General features: G+C 46.4%; 1 protein-coding gene across 1 annotated transcript; it reads left to right on the plus strand.

Moving 5' to 3' along the window:
* Positions 1-3,374: 3,374 nt before the first annotated feature.
* Positions 3,375-4,332, plus strand: LOC121838214. Its single transcript, XM_042294311.1, has 2 exons — positions 3,375-4,068; positions 4,166-4,332. The coding sequence occupies exons 1-2, from the start codon at positions 3,375-3,377 to the stop codon at positions 4,330-4,332; spliced, it is 861 nt and encodes a 286-aa protein (XP_042150245.1).
* The last annotated feature ends 11,355 nt before the right edge of the window (positions 4,333-15,687 follow it).

Consider the following 15,687-nt stretch of genomic DNA (forward strand, 5'->3'; position numbering starts at 1 on the left):
ATTATCAGGCGCTGTGTCTAAAGATAGGTCTGACGTACCTAGGATGCAAAATCTAAAGATACGTCAGACCTACCCAGGACGCGGAGTCTGTGTCGGGTGTCCTGGCGTGGGCAGTCGGACTGCGGCCGGACGCTCCCGCTGGTGTATTTACAGCAGTCCGAAAGCGTTCCACGCTTGCGTCTTATCGACCTTGCACAAGTGGCTGGCAGCCGTTTGGCCTGGCTGCCGTGTGATACACGGGCGTGTGCCTGTCGTGTGTAAAAACGCGTGGAGTGCCAAGAAAATCAAACATTGTGTCTAACAAACTACTGATTTCAAATTCCCCGACTTTTTCAAGTTTTTCCGACTATTTTGATCAAATTCCTTGAGTTTTTGAGTCGAAGGATGACATTTCGGCAATGTCGTTCAGCATGGCCGTGCCGACGAGCAACCGCCATGCCGCTTTCACTAGTCGTCTTCCCTTATTTAGCCCATTTTTTGAATGATTCCCTGACTTTCCCAGATGATCCGAAATTCCCTGGGAGTTCAAGGCTTTCCAGGTTGGCAGACACCTTTTGAAATTTCGGCACGCGTTTGCGGGGTTTAGTGATCGGGAAGCTGCTTGAGAACAACATAACTATAAGAGAAGCTGGTACAGTACTGCTTACACGACTGTGGCCCCTTCACAGAAGGCACCCGGCAGGCGGCCGGGAGCCGCCGTCCCCCCGGAGTGACCGCCGTCGGTCTTTTTCACGTCACTACGGATCACATAGTGAAGTGGTCCGTAGTTAGCTCAGCACCGAGCAGTTCGGAGATTTCAACACTTCACTCGCTGCTTCAAATGCGAATCTTGACGGTCGAGCTAAGAAAATTGCCCGGGCACGTCTGCCGTACCGTTAGAACTCCGCGTTCTGGTTACGTCCTACATACCTTTAGACTCCGCGTTCCGGATGGGTTCGACGTATCCTTCGACTCAGCGATTATGGACGAGCTCCCGTGGTTAACGATTGCGGATATTTTAATTAAACTCGAACGACCGAGCGATGTCCGAGGTAGTGATCCGAGCCCGTACGAGAAGCACGGGACCGAATCTGGCTTACTCAGAATTAAATAAAAAAGAAAAGCCTCATTCCCTCCGACTTTACGTTATTCCTATGCGGGGAGCATACAAAACCCTCAAAAACCGAATTCCGCTCACGAAATCCACACACTCCGATCAACGCCCACAACGCTTCCAACACGCACTGGGCGCTGCCATCTTTTCGTTGACGCCAGAGATTTGGTCTGGTGACGTCATAGATTTGGCCTGGTCACGTGTCTAGTGGTCAAAATTGTACAACATGGCGGCGGCCAATCGGGGGTCACTTTTGCCTGAAGAACGGTATACTAGTTTATCACTCTAAGGCCCTCTACCTCGTTGGTTCCTGCCTTGATAATCCGAAAAATATGGTTTCAGATCTATTTCAGATTGGTTTTATGGGCATTACAATATGGCGACTAACATCAAACTAAGTTTCTAGCGTGGATGCGTTTGGATTGAAAAACCGTTCACTCACTCTCACGTGAAGCCCTCTTTCTGAAGACCTCACCTGCAGTGCCTCTCTATCTTGTTAATAAGGCAACGTTAGTTCCTGCTTTGATAATCCGAAAAATATGGTTGCAGATCAATTTTAGATTGGTTTTATGAGCAATACAATATGGCGACTAACATCAAACTAAGCTTCTAGCGTGGATGCGTTTGGATTGAAAAACCGTTCACTCACTCTCACGTGAAGCCCTCTCTCTGAAGACCCCACCTGCAGTGCCTCTCTATCTTGTTAATAAGGCAATGTTGGTTCCTGCTTTCATAATCCGAAAATTATGGTTTCAGATCTATTTCAGATTGGTTTTATGGGCATTACAATATGGCGACTAACATCAAACTAAGTTTCTAGCGTGGATGCGTTTGGATTGAAAAACCGTTCTGTAGTGTTGCAAAATAGCGACATCTACGGGAGTGTGTAAATAAATGGGGCGGCTCGAGGAGCTTGCTTGGGGCGGCTCGAGGAGCTCGCTCAGAGATTTGGCCCGAACGTTGACCCGACGACATGTCTCTTTGATCCGACGATCCGACCACCGGCCCGGCTCGCGTCATGGGGCCCCGTTGGGCAGCCCGGTGAGTTGCGCCCTTGCCGGCCACCCTCGTCCTTGACATGTAGCTGGACCAGGGGGGATCGTCGCGTGTACCCCCCCTAAAACATAACATAATTTTGGCGACGAGGTTATCTTTCTATGTTTCGGTTGAGGCCGCTGTTCCGAAGGATAATTACTGGCATAGGCGCCCGGTGACTATCGTGGTCCTGATTCTTCTTTTTGTGGGTTGGTTCCCTGTGAACACAACGATTGTCAAGTGTTGTTCGCGGACGCGGTTTGCCGGGATTGGGCCCTCGCCAAGAAGCCTTGTTCGAACGAACGAACGAACGAAAACAAAATGGCAGTCATGGCGGCCGGCCTTCCCGATTCTCGCAACATGGCGGTTAACCCCTCGTATTGAAGGAAGAAAAGGACGAAGTATTGAATTTCGGATTTTCGAATTTGTAACATTGCAAATCGAAATCTTTCGCTTGAAGGATTATGAATCCGACTCGATCGAACACCTAGGTTGTTATGTTCCAGCTGTTTTTGTGGTTTGCATTTCCGACCGGTGTTCTCGTCTTCACTGCAGTACTGTACTATAGCCCGAAACTTCATTCTTTCGAGAACGTCTCTACATTATGAACTAGTGTGAGCAGGTTCCTGTTATCGTAAATAGTGTTTCGTGACGGGATTTCGTTCACCTAGTTGGGTTTTGAGGCAGTTGTGTCCCGCTGGTGCAAGCGTACCATTTACAGCTTTTGCACTTTGACGTAGACTTGAAACACCATACAGAGGTTTACGCCTGAAAAGATTCGGTGTATTAATACAGTACGCCGCACAAGGCTACCCGAGTCTTTTACAGCCGTTTACCTACATTCACTTACGGACTTGTAGTCTTGTCTCTTTGAAATTCAACCTTGTCGGTTGTGACCGTGTCCACACGTTGTGAACGCGGGACGTACGTCACACATGTCTTTTGCATAACGGTGTTATTGCTCACCATCGGTTTCGTCAGTCAACCTGGTGAGGTTCAAAGTCGTTGATAATAAGTTGTCAACAGTCATTCGAAAGTGTGCTGCACGTGACAATCTCTCTGTACGTTGCTCACAAAAGCTCACGCGAGGTCATAATTCTTTTTGGTGTCCCGGACACGATTCCATCTTGGGTTGAAACTCGCCTTGAGTATACATGCTCCTCACTGGCATTTGAGCAATTTTTTTGTTTCTTTCGTCATCTTCGGAAACAGACTTTGAAATACTCCTTATACCTGCAGTTACATAATGGAAAACACACAGCACATTACAGTCATACAGTCTGCGGCATTACCTCCACCTGCACCATTCCTTGCAGTCGCTGGATCGCCACCGCAGGCATGGCCCGCATGGAAGGAAACGTTCCTGTCATTCTTAGGAGCGTCGGGTCTTGAGCAAGTAGAGCCCAGAAGAAAGAAACAGCTCTTGTTTTCGTTGCTGGGAGTCGAAGGGCAACGTGTAGTGGCTGCTTTTGGGTTAACAAATCTTCCTGCTGCAGAGCTTCATGATGAATTCGACACGTTCATGATGGCGGTAGAAAAGCATTTTGTGTTCTCCGGCTCGCTCGCGCTGGAACGTAAGAAGTTACGCAGTCGCGTACAACAGCCCGGTGAAAGTGTCACCGAGTATCTCGCGGCACTGCGCCGTCAGTATGACCTTTGTGCATTCCAAGAGCAGTCAGACGAACGTATGTGTGACTTATTCCTCGATGGTTTGGACTCCCGTCGTGTCCAAGACCGGATCTTAAGAGAGTGTGTGGACACACAAGTGCCAACACTAGATCGTGCCGTACAGTTGGCCCTCCAGTTTGAGCAGTTAGCGCTTACATCTCAACAGTATCATCAGTCTCGTCGAGCGGTGCCTGACGCCCCTAATTCCACTGCCCCGGTGCAGTATGTTGCGGTGCCCAACACCGAACGCGCACAAGTGACCAGTCACGAAAGTCGGCAATCTCCGGTTTTCCCGAGAGACGAACATTCAGCTATGCAGAGTGCAGGTTTTCCGGCATGGTCATATGAGCCGACCACGTCTGCACCAAGGTTCCATCGAGGACATCCTGCTTCAGCTCATGCATCTCGCCCATCGGGACGACAGAGTCACATGCAACGTCGTGACCTGCCTCCCGCGAGGTACGGACCACAGCCAAACGCCTCCTGCTGGTTTTGTGGTCGGGGAACCCACTCAAGAGAACATTGTCCTGCATTGAGCGCACAGTGTTTCATGTGCGGTAAGATGGGACACTTTGCGATAGTTTGTCGCAGCCGTGCACCACCACCTGCCGCGGACGGTGATCGCCGTCGTCATCCAGCCTCAAGCCTAGGACGACGACAACTCCCCAGACGTCCATGGAGGCCTGATTCGTCAGCAGCAGCATCAGCGTACAACTACAACGTTACCACGGACGACATCCCAGTTCGGTCTCTGGAACCGCAGGCTGAGGATCACAGCCAGTACAACCAGTTCATCGCAGATGTCAAGGTAAATGGAGTTCCTCTCAATCTCCTCATTGACACGGGATCGCATGTCTCCATTTTAAATGAGAAGATCTTCCAGCAAATTAACAGAGCTCGGAACATACGTCTACAGCGACCACGAAGACGTCTCATGCACTACATGCATCAGCCAATTCCAGTATTAGGTTGCTTCCTTGCTCAAGTCAAGTTCAGAAATAAAGAAGCGCCATTAGAGTTCTACGTTATTCGGGGCGGGAGATCACTACTTGGCATTGATGGAGTACGAGAATTGAAGATGACCATGTCAGGCGCGGAATTTGAATGTTCCTACGTTGATGCAGCTGTCCAAGGACCAGCAGCAAGTCACCCTGTGAGACCGGCCGACGACTCCCGGAGGACTCCGTTCACCGTGTCGTCACAGCAGTCCAGTGGTTTCGGATCAAGTCAACCGTATGCCCCAGGCAACGAATCGTCTTCACTACAACCGGGTGTCCACTTCCGCTGGCAGAATTCAAGGGTACCAACCGTTCATGGCGACGGACCATCGCGACCAGTACTTTCAAGTATCAACGCTCCACGATTCTCATCTACAGGCACAGACGTCGTGGACATCGAGTCTACAGAGGTGAAACAACCAGTTGTCACCAGTTCAAGGTCTTCTTCAAACCCGCCAGCACGGGACACATCAAAGCTGCCTCCTGGGTTCACGGAGTTCGAGCACTTGTTCACGCCAGAACTTGGTCTGGTACGGAACCAGACGCATACTGTAAAAGTACGCCAGAACGTGCCTCCTGTACAGTCAAGACTACGTCGTCTGCCGATCACCCTACGTGATGCAGTTTCCGAAGAAATTTTCAAACTTGAACGTCAAGGAGTCATCGAGAGAATCAACGCCTCGGAATGGGTCTCACCAATCGTAGTAGTTAAGAAAAAGGACGGCAGCATCAGGATGTGTGTCGACCTGCGTGCGCCCAACCAGGCCGTCGTCACAGACTCTTTCCCTTTGCCACACATCGATGAGCTCCTCAACTCTTTACAAGGAGCATCACACTTTTCCAAGCTGGACCTAGCATCCGCGTACCACCAGATCCGACTCGACCCGGTGAGTCGAGATCTAACTGCATTCATTACTCATGAAGGACTCTTTAGATTTAAGAGAGTATGTTTTGGTTTGGCATCCGCTCCTGCAGCGTTTCAGCAGATAATGTCAAAAATCCTCAAAGAATGTAAAGGAGTGCAGTTCTACTTGGATGACATTATAGTTTACGGATCCTCTCAGAAGGAGCATGATCATAACTTGCGAGAGGTGCTGTCAGCTATCTCCCGAGCGGGAATGAAGTTAAACAAGAAAGGTGTGTTCAATGTACGCGAGCTCTCATTTCTGGGCCATAGTCTGTCCATGGACGGGTTAGCACCCCTTCCATTAAAGGTAGACCACGTTCAGAATTTTGAAGCTCCCTCAGATGCAGCCAAGCTTAAAGCATTCCTAGGTCTCATCGAGTATTACAGCAAGTTTATTCCGCACTGTTCAACCATAGTCGAGCCTCTGCGGCGCCTACTGCGAAAAGGCGTGCGTTTTGTCTGGTCCCCTGAAGCTCAGGCGAGTTTTGAGAGAGTTAAGGCGAGCATCCAGAATGCTCCCATCTTATCCATGTTCGATCCGTCCTTGCCAGTCGTAGTATCGACTGATGCCTCTAACTACGGTCTAGGCGCTGTACTTCAGCAACGAGCCGGGAGGCATCTTCAAACAGTTGCTTTCGCTTCCAGGTCGCTCACCGACGCTGAGCGTAGATATTCCACAGGTGAAAAAGAAGCCCTAGCTTGCCTATGGGCGTGTGAAAAATGGCACGTTTACCTATGGGGACGTCCATTCACCATTCGTACAGATCACCAGGCGTTGGTGACGTTACTCTCTAACAAAGGCTCAGGAGTACGTCCGCTGCGTATCACCAGATGGGCATCTCGTTTGTTAAACTACAACTTCCGTATGGAGTATCAGAAAGGTGTTGATAATTTAGTAGCAGACGCCCTGTCTAGGCTTCCCAGTCCTGATACCGAGAACGGTATGTTTTTCGAAGAGGACGTAGTATCCCTAGTCATTGCTCCCTTGTCTCGCACAGATTTTCAGACAGCTACAGCCAATGATCCAGTTCTGCCTGGTGTGATACGGTATACTATGTCGACATGGCCACCGGATAGTGCCAGTGTGCCAGATTTGCGTCCGTACTACAGTGTAAGAAATCAGCTATCAGTGCACAATGAGTTGTTGATGCAAGGCGAAAAGATAGTTGTCCCGCAAGCTCTCCGAGAAAACATTGTAGATATGGCACATGAGACACATCAAGGAATCGTAAGAACCGCCAGCATCATCCGTGATCGTTATTGGTGGCCACGGATGGATGAACAGATCAAGCATAAAGTACAGCATTGCGCAGTCTGTAACGCGACAGACAGACCAGTCAAGGCAGCATCTGCTCCGCTCCAACCAGTCCAGTTTCCAGATCAACCGTGGGATAAGATTGGGTTGGACATTGTAGGACCAATAGATAAAGCGCCGCAGAGTCAGAGATTCTTCATAGTCCTCGTTGATTACCACTCTAAGTGGCCAGAAGTCCAGCATACTTCGACAGCCACATCAGCAACAGTGATCGAGTTTCTAAAAAACATTTTCGCTCGAGAAGGACTTCCTCGTGAGATCGTCACTGACAATGGTGTACAGTTTGTCTCCAGAGAGTTTGAAGAGTTTCTAAAACAGCATGGCATTAAACATCTCAAGTCGTCATTGTACCATCCACAGTCAAACGGCCAAGTGGAAAGGTTTAATAGAGTTCTAAAGTCTTGTCTGCAACTTGCTACAGTTCAACACCGACCTCTTCCTGAAGCCGTTCAAGAATACTTAGAAGCATACAGACGCACGACACATCCAGCTACAGGGCGAGCCCCTTCAGTTTTGTTGCATGGTAGAATACATAGATCAAGAATGGATATCCAAGGTGTACCGACACCACAAGTGACAGAAAAGCATAGGAATCAAGCACAACTCCATGAGCGAGTTGAGAAGTATCAGTTCAAGATGAAGCGATATGCAGACACTAGAAGAGCGGCTAAAGCACCGAGATTTTCAGTTGGACAGTCAGTCCGAATTTTTCGTCCGTTGCATCAGACTAAGCTCCATAGCACGTATACAGAACCGCAAGTTATTGAAAAGCAAGTTGGTCCAGCAACGTACCGTATGCAAGATGGCCGAAAATGGAATGCGAAGAAACTTACGGCGGTACCTTCACAGTTGCAGAGGAGTTCGTTGCAAGCAAGCGCAACCACAAATACAAGTCGTTTGCCACAAGAATATTTTGATGACGATGATAACGATTCAGTTACTGACAAGATAACTGTGCCTTTTATGCGTATGAAGTCTAAAGTTTTCACAGCATCGCCTTGCAAGGACGCTGTCCGTGAGAGTCCAGCGACTACGACTACAAAGGAGCCAACGGTCCCTCACGCTGCCCAGCCGGAGCCCGTCGTGACTTCATCAGCCCAGTGCTTTCAGCCACCGGATGCAAGCACGCCGGTTGCAACGCGTCCAGCGACGCCAGAATCGACACCTCTTCTAGAGCCACCTGACGGTGAAGTGAGTGAGTCAATGGTGCTTGTAGATCCCTCAGCAGTGACAGAGTCCGTCGGAATCACAGAGTTCCCTGTAGCGACCACAGTGCCTTCTCTATCGGTTACGGAAAAAGAGACTTATGTACCTGATGACCGATCACAAACGGACAATCAAGTAACAAGCTCCACAACAAGACGTTCCACAAGGCAAAGACGCTTGCCCGAGAAACTTAAAGACTATGTACTTTCCTTTGTTCATGATACGTCACATAGTACGTCTAGCGAGATTTTTGATGTTTAATTAGGACTTATAAACATAATTAGATAAAAGTGCCTAACGCAAATGTGAACGTTTTCAGAAACTGTCGAGGACTGTTTTTCCCTTCGGAAGACTGTAACGCAAGTCAAAGATTGTATTCTGGAAAGAGCATAACGTGCCGTTACAGGCGTTTTCAGAATTTGATTCTCAATGTGATACCGCAAATAAGTTCTTTTGTTAAATCTTTTTTTTTCCAACGGACATGCAGTGTAAAACGGACATGTGTTGCGAAGAGTTCTTGTAGTTTCTCGAAATATTACGGCACTGTTAGTGTTACAGTGTATAGCCTAATGTTCGTCCAGAATACTGTCCAGTCAGTTAAGCAAAGAGTGTCTACGTCATGCTCTGGGTAAGCTAACGTAACTCACAACTAACCATTGTTCTGAGCATAACTTAAGAACGACTACGTTGAGAATTGTTTGAAGGAAAGGAGGAAACGATCAGGAAGTGAAAAGTTCAACTTTCTAAGCAGTGTTCTCCTAACATTTTCAATTCATGGAAGGGAGAAATGTAGTGTCAGCGTATCTTCCATGTACAGCGTTTCAGTTGGCTTCACGAGCGGTAGCACGTTTTCCTCTGTCATTTTATGGGGAGGAGAAATGTAGTGTTGCAAAATAGCGACATCTACGGGAGTGTGTAAATAAATGGGGCGGCTCGAGGAGCTTGCTTGGGGCGGCTCGAGGAGCTCGCTCAGAGATTTGGCCCGAACGTTGACCCGACGACATGTCTCTTTGATCCGACGATCCGACCACCGGCCCGGCTCGCGTCATGGGGCCCCGTTGGGCAGCCCGGTGAGTTGCGCCCTTGCCGGCCACCCTCGTCCTTGACATGTAGCTGGACCAGGGGGGATCGTCGCGTGTACCCCCCCTAAAACATAACACGTTCACTCACTCTCACGTGAAGCCCTCTTTCTGAAGACCTCACCTGCAGTGCCTCTCTATCTTGTTAATAAGGCAACGTTAGTTCCTGCTTTGATAATCCGAAAAATATGGTTTCAGATCTATTTCAGATTGGTTTTATGAGCAATACAATACGGCGACTAACATCAAACTAAGCTTCTAGCGTGGATGCGTTTGGATTGAAAAACCGTTCACTCACTCTCACTTGAAGCCCTCCCTCTGAAGACCCCACCTGCAGTTCCTCTCTATCTTGTTAATAAGGCAATGTTGGTTCCTGCTTTGATAATCCGAAAAATATGGTTTCAGATCTATTTCAGGTTGGTTTTATGGGCATTACAATATGGCGACTAACATCAAACTAAGTTTCTAGCGTGGATGCGTTTGGATTGAAAAACCGTTCACTCACTCTCACGTGAAGGCCTCTCTCTGAAGACCCCACCTGCAGTGCCTCTCTATCTTGCTAATAAGGCAATGTTGGTTCGTGCTTTGATAATCCGAAAAGTATGGTTTCAGATCTAATTCAGATTGGTTTTATGGGCATTACAATATGGCGACTAACATCAAACTAAGTTTCTAGCGTGGATGCGTTTGGATTGAAAAACCGTTCACTCACTTTCACGTGAAGCCCTCTCTCTGAAGACCCCACCTGCAGTGCCTCTCTATCTTGTTAATAAGGCAATGTTGGTTCCTGCTTTGATAATCCGAAAAATATGGTTTCAGATCTATTTCAGATTGGTTTTATGGGCATTACAATATGGCGACTAACATCAAACTAAGTTTCTAGCGTGGATGCGTTTGGATTGAAAAACCGTTCACTCACTTTCACGTGAAGCCCTGTCTCTGAAGACCCCACCTCCAGTTCCTCTCTATCTTGTTAATAAGGCAAAGTTGGTTCCTGCTTTGATAATCCGAAAAATATGGTTTCAGATCTATTTCAGATTGGTTTTATGGGCATTACAATATGGCGACTAACATCAAACTAAGTTTCTAGCGTGGATGCGTTTGGATTGAAAAACCGTTCACTCACTCTCACGTGAAGCCCTCTTTCTGAAGACCTCACCTGCAGTTCCTCTCTATCTTGTTAATAAGGCAACGTTAGTTCCTGCTTTGATAATCCGAAAAATATGGTTGCAGATCAATTTTAGATTGGTTTTATGAGCAATACAATATGGCGACTAACATCAAACTAAGCTTCTAGCGTGGATGCGTTTGGATTGAAAAACCGTTCACTCACTCTCACGTGAAGCCCTCTCTCTGAAGACCCCACCTGCAGTTCCTCTCTATCTTGTTAATAAGGGAATGTTGGTTCCTGCTTTCATAATCCGAAAATTATGGTTTCAGATCTATTTCAGATTGGTTTTATGGGCATTACAATATGGCGACTAACATCAAACTAAGTTTCTAGCGTGGATGCGTTTGGATTGAAAAACCGTTCACTCACTCTCACGTGAAGCCCTCTTTCTGAAGACCTCACCTGCAGTACCTCTCTATCTTGTTAATAAGGCAACAATAGTTCCTGCTTTGATAATCCGAAAAATATGGTTTCAGATCTATTTCAGATTGGTTTTATGGGCATTACAATATGGCGACTAACATCAAACTAAGTTTCTAGCGTGGATGCGTTTGGATTGAAAAACCGTTCACTCACTTTCACGTGAAGCCCTGTCTCTGAGGACCCCACCTGCAGTTCCTCTCTATCTTGTTAATAAGGCAAAGTTGGTTCCTGCTTTGATAATCCGAAAAATATGGTTTCAGATCTATTTCAGATTGGTTTTATGGGCATTACAATATGGCGACTAACATCAAACTAAGTTTCTAGCGTGGATGCGTTTGGATTGAAAAACCGTTCACTCACTCTCACGTGAAGCCCTCTTTCTGAAGACCTCACCTGCAGTGCCTCTCTATCTTGTTAATAAGGCAACGTTAGTTCCTGCTTTGATAATCCGAAAAATATGGTTTCAGATCTATTTCAGATTGGTTTTATGGGCATTACAATATGGCGACTAACATCAAACTAAGTTTCTAGCGTGGATGCGTTTGGATTGAAAAACCGTTCACTCACTCTCACGTGAAGCCCTCTCTCTGAAGACCCCACCTGCAGTGCCTCTCTATCTTGCTAATAAGGCAATGTTGGTTCCTGCTTTGATAATCCTAAAAATATGGTTTCAGATCTATTTCAGATTGGTTTTATGGGCATTACAATATGGCGACTAACATCAAACTAAGTTTCTAGCGTGGATGCGTTTGGATTGAAAAACCGTTCACTCACTCTCACGTGAAGCCCTCTCTCTGAAGACCCCACCTGCAGTGCCTCTCTATCTTGCTAATAAGGCAATGTTGGTTCCTGCTTTGATAATCCTAAAAATATGGTTTCAGATCTATTTCAGATTGGTTTTATGGGCATTACAATATGGCGACTAACATCAAACTAAGTTTCTAGCGTGGATGCGTTTGGATTGAAAAACCGTTCACTCACTCTCACGTGAAGCCCTCTCTCTGAAAACCCCACCTGCAGTTCCTCTCTATCTTGCTAATAAGGCAATGTTGGTTCGTGCTTTGATAATCCGAAAAGTATGGTTTCAGATCTAATTCAGATTGGTTTTATGGGCATTACAATATGGCGACTAACATCAAACTAAGTTTCTAGCGTGGATGCGTTTGGATTGAAAAACCGTTCACTCACTTTCACGTGAAGCCCTGTCTCTGAAGACCCCACCTGCAGTTCCTCTCTATCTTGTTAATAAGGCAAAGTTGGTTCCTGCTTTGATAATCCGAAAAATATGGTTTCAGATCTATTTCAGATTGGTTTTATGGGCATTACAATATGGCGACTAACATCAAACTAAGTTTCTAGCGTGGATGCGTTTGGATTGAAAAACCGTTCACTCACTCTCACGTGAAGGCCTCTTTCTGAAGACCTCACCTGCAGTGCCTCTCTATCTTGTTAATAAGGCAACGTTAGTTCCTGCTTTGATAATCCGAAAAATATGGTTTCAGATCTATTTCAGATTGGTTTTATGGGCATTACAATATGGCGACTAACATCAAACTAAGTTTCTAGCGTGGATGCGTTTGGATTGAAAAACCGTTCACTCACTCTCACGTGAAGCCCTCTCTCTGAAGACCCCACCTGCAGTGTCTCTCTGTCTTGTTAATAAGGCAATGTTGGTTCCTGCTTTGATAATCCTAAAAATATGGTTTCAGATCTATTTCAGATTGGTTTTATGGGCATTACAATATGGCGACTAACATCAAACTAAGTTTCTAGCGTGCATGCATCTGGATTGAAAAACCGTTCCCTCACTCTCACGTGAAACCCTCTCTCTGAAGACCCCACCTGCAGTGCCTCTCTATCTTGTTAATAAGGCAATGTTGGTTCCTGCTTTGATAATCCGAAAAATATGGTTTCAGATCTACAGGGGGAGCAGCGCACCCACAGAACAGTCATTCAAATCAACATACACACAAAGAAAGAAACACTTACTCAGCGCTGACTGACAACTCTCTATATTTACACTTTTTCTTCTTCTATTTGTGCTATATGCAAGGGCCAGGGAGAATAACTGGTCTTTTTTTCTTTTCTTTCGATATGATGCTAAATAGTGAACTAAATTGAAATTAATGTAAAGCTAGGTAGTCTAATTCTTTTTGTGACAAGGTTAAAGACGGAGTACTAATGCATGTGCCGTTATGTTTCGCAATGTTCTCTGCCTCGATGATTTCTCTTGTGAGCTTGTTATGATGCTTTCCAAGCACGCCGCAGTTACTCAGCTGCACTGAGCACCCACAGTCACGGCAGTGAATCCCTAGATGACCGGAGCTTTTGTTGGTGAATGTGTTGTTATGCTCTCGAAGGCGATCGTTCAGACACCTTCCGGTTTGACCTATGTACAGTTTTCCACAAGAGAGCGGAAAGGAGTAGACCACCTTTTCTGCACAAGGGACAAAGGTATTCTTGTGCTTCTTTTTGCAGCCAACTGTTGTTATTGGTGGAGTATTTACCTTCTTGGATAAGCTGTGAAGTTTGTTAGGAGCTGAGAAGATGACTTCCAAGTTTACTCGGTTAGCTATTTTCTTCAGTCCATGAGAAAAATTATGAATATATGCCACAATGATGGGCTTCTTTGTTTTGACTCTTTGCTTTTGTTGTGTGCATAGGTCTCGCCTGCTTTCGTTGATGACCTTTTCGGCCACTGATGTTAATAACGAGTTTGGGTATCCTGCGCGCTTTAGTCTTGAGACTTGCTCGTCAAAGCTCGCTGGAATGGAATGCGAGCAGGATTTTTTAAGTGAGTTTTTGAGGCATAACCGCACGATGCTTCTTTTAACTAGTTTTGAATGGGCCGAATTGAATGGTAAGAGCGGTTTTTTCCCCCTGGGCTGATACGACCAGCATAAATGGTAGGGTAACATGAAGAGTCTGAGATCTAGGAAACTTAAGGAGCGCTCGTTTGGAAGTCATGGGTAATTTCCAAAGGGCTCATGCAGATTTTAAAACTGTCGAGGACGTCAGCAACCATGCTGGTGAAGTTGCGATCGTCTGAAGCTAGAACATTTAAATAATCGTCGACGTACCGGAACACTCTTATAATTTTGGAGCTGTCTAATGATTCTTTTATCTTCCTGTCGTTGTGCGCTAGATAGAGATCGCTAAGGATAGGGGCAATGCAGGACCCGGTGCAGACACCTCTCTTCTGTAGGTATGGTTGGTAATCCCAGGTGGCAAAGGTCGACCTGAGGTAGATGTTAATCAAGGTCAAAAACTTGCTTTCGGATAAGCCCGACTCATTTTGAAAGGCAATAGCACCGAAGGTGTCTATGCTGTCCTCTATGTACCTTAGGAGGCGGTCGTGGGGCAAGGAATAGTACAGATCCTTAATGTCGATGGAGAACACCTTTAGGTCTTGGTCACGATGCTCTTCTAAAAAGTTGAAAACTTCAGAGGAGCTGCGGATCAGGTATGGATCATCAATGTTAAGTAGGTTTAGCCGTGTTTGCAGAAATAAGACAACAGATTTTTTGCCATGTCCCCCTTTCAGAAACGATAACCCGGAGGGGGCAATCCGCTTTGTGAGTTTTGGCGCTGAAAAATAATTCTAGACTCAGATTTTTACTGCGATCGATGTAGGAGCAGAGTCGGGTATGTCGACTGGTCATTTCTTGTTTCCGTACTTTATAAACTGCATTTGCTTCTTTTCTGATCTAAAATACTGAACAAAAACTACTTTTACAAATAATTGAAACGGCTCGCGCCACTTATATTTTGCATTTCGACTAAAAATAACCTGATTGCGGCTCTGACCAGTAGTAAGCCGAGGACCAAAGACTTGATATATCGCACTCTTTCGGCACCGCGGGTTGCCCCCGTAGGTGGAAGAGGTTTTCGCGTAGTCCGGTTAAAATGTGGCGCACTGAAATTTAGTCACTCTCTCCGTGCCCGCTGGCTTGCCCAAACCCCAAGAGACGTGGAAACCGCAAGAAAGATCGAAGCTTAAATAAGATTGCAGGGCCCCTTTAAAAGGCCGACTGACAGGATCGTCCTCTCCCGGGAAGACCCAGGTTCCCCGTTTCCTCCACTCCGTGGCCTCAGACTCCTTCTCTCCTTTTTTGCCCACCGGGTCTCTGAGCGACTGGCCGCAGAACGGTAGAGGGTCTCCCTCTTTCCCGAATGGCAAGGAGGAATGGAGGGAGTTTCCTTCCTTCTGCCTGTTGGAAGGTCTTTAAGAGTACCAATACATAATTTCCACAGATAAATATTATTTTATTCGTCACCTCCAAAAAATCATGAGCAGCCAATCCCGTACGGATACTACTGTGAGTGAAAGTCACGCTAGACTAGCAAACATTGAAGGGGGTGTGGCTAAAATAAACGCCGTGGCTGAAAAGGTTGAGGCTGGTGACCGCAAGGTTAAGGATTTGTAAAATTATGTGCAAAGGCTGGAACAAAGAATTGAAAGCTTGAAAGATAGAGGCACGAGGAACAACTTTGTCATTTTTGGTGTACATGAGGAAGCTAATGAGAACACTAAATATCTTAATCAAAGTCTTGTCAGAAAGGTTTTCTTTGCAGCCTTGGCGTTGCTGTTAGCACAATCAAACGAATGCATCCGATTGTGCATAAAAAATAAAGAAGAAAATCGCCCTGTCATTGTAAAGTTTTATGACTTCAACGAAAAAAAAAAGTTTGGGCAATTGCGGTCAGCTGAAGGATAGCAGCCTTTCAATATCGGAAGATTTTTCCTAGAGTACCCACCAAATCAGGACATGTTTGTGGGAGAGTGCTAAAC

Source organism: Ixodes scapularis, unplaced genomic scaffold, assembly GCF_016920785.2.
Source record: "Ixodes scapularis isolate PalLabHiFi unplaced genomic scaffold, ASM1692078v2 PGA_scaffold5__190_contigs__length_132052651, whole genome shotgun sequence".
NCBI classification, from domain to species: Eukaryota; Metazoa; Arthropoda; class Arachnida; order Ixodida; family Ixodidae; genus Ixodes; species Ixodes scapularis.

Bases quoted from the DNA above. Each gene is read 5' to 3' on its own strand.
- LOC121838214 (XM_042294311.1), top strand. From the start codon at position 3,375: ATGGAAAACACACAGCACATTACAGTCATACAGTCTGCGGCATTACCT. The intron at 4,069-4,165 runs GTCGGCAATCTC...GTCTGCACCAAG, and splicing joins ACAAGTGACCAGTCACGAAA to GTTCCATCGAGGACATCCTG.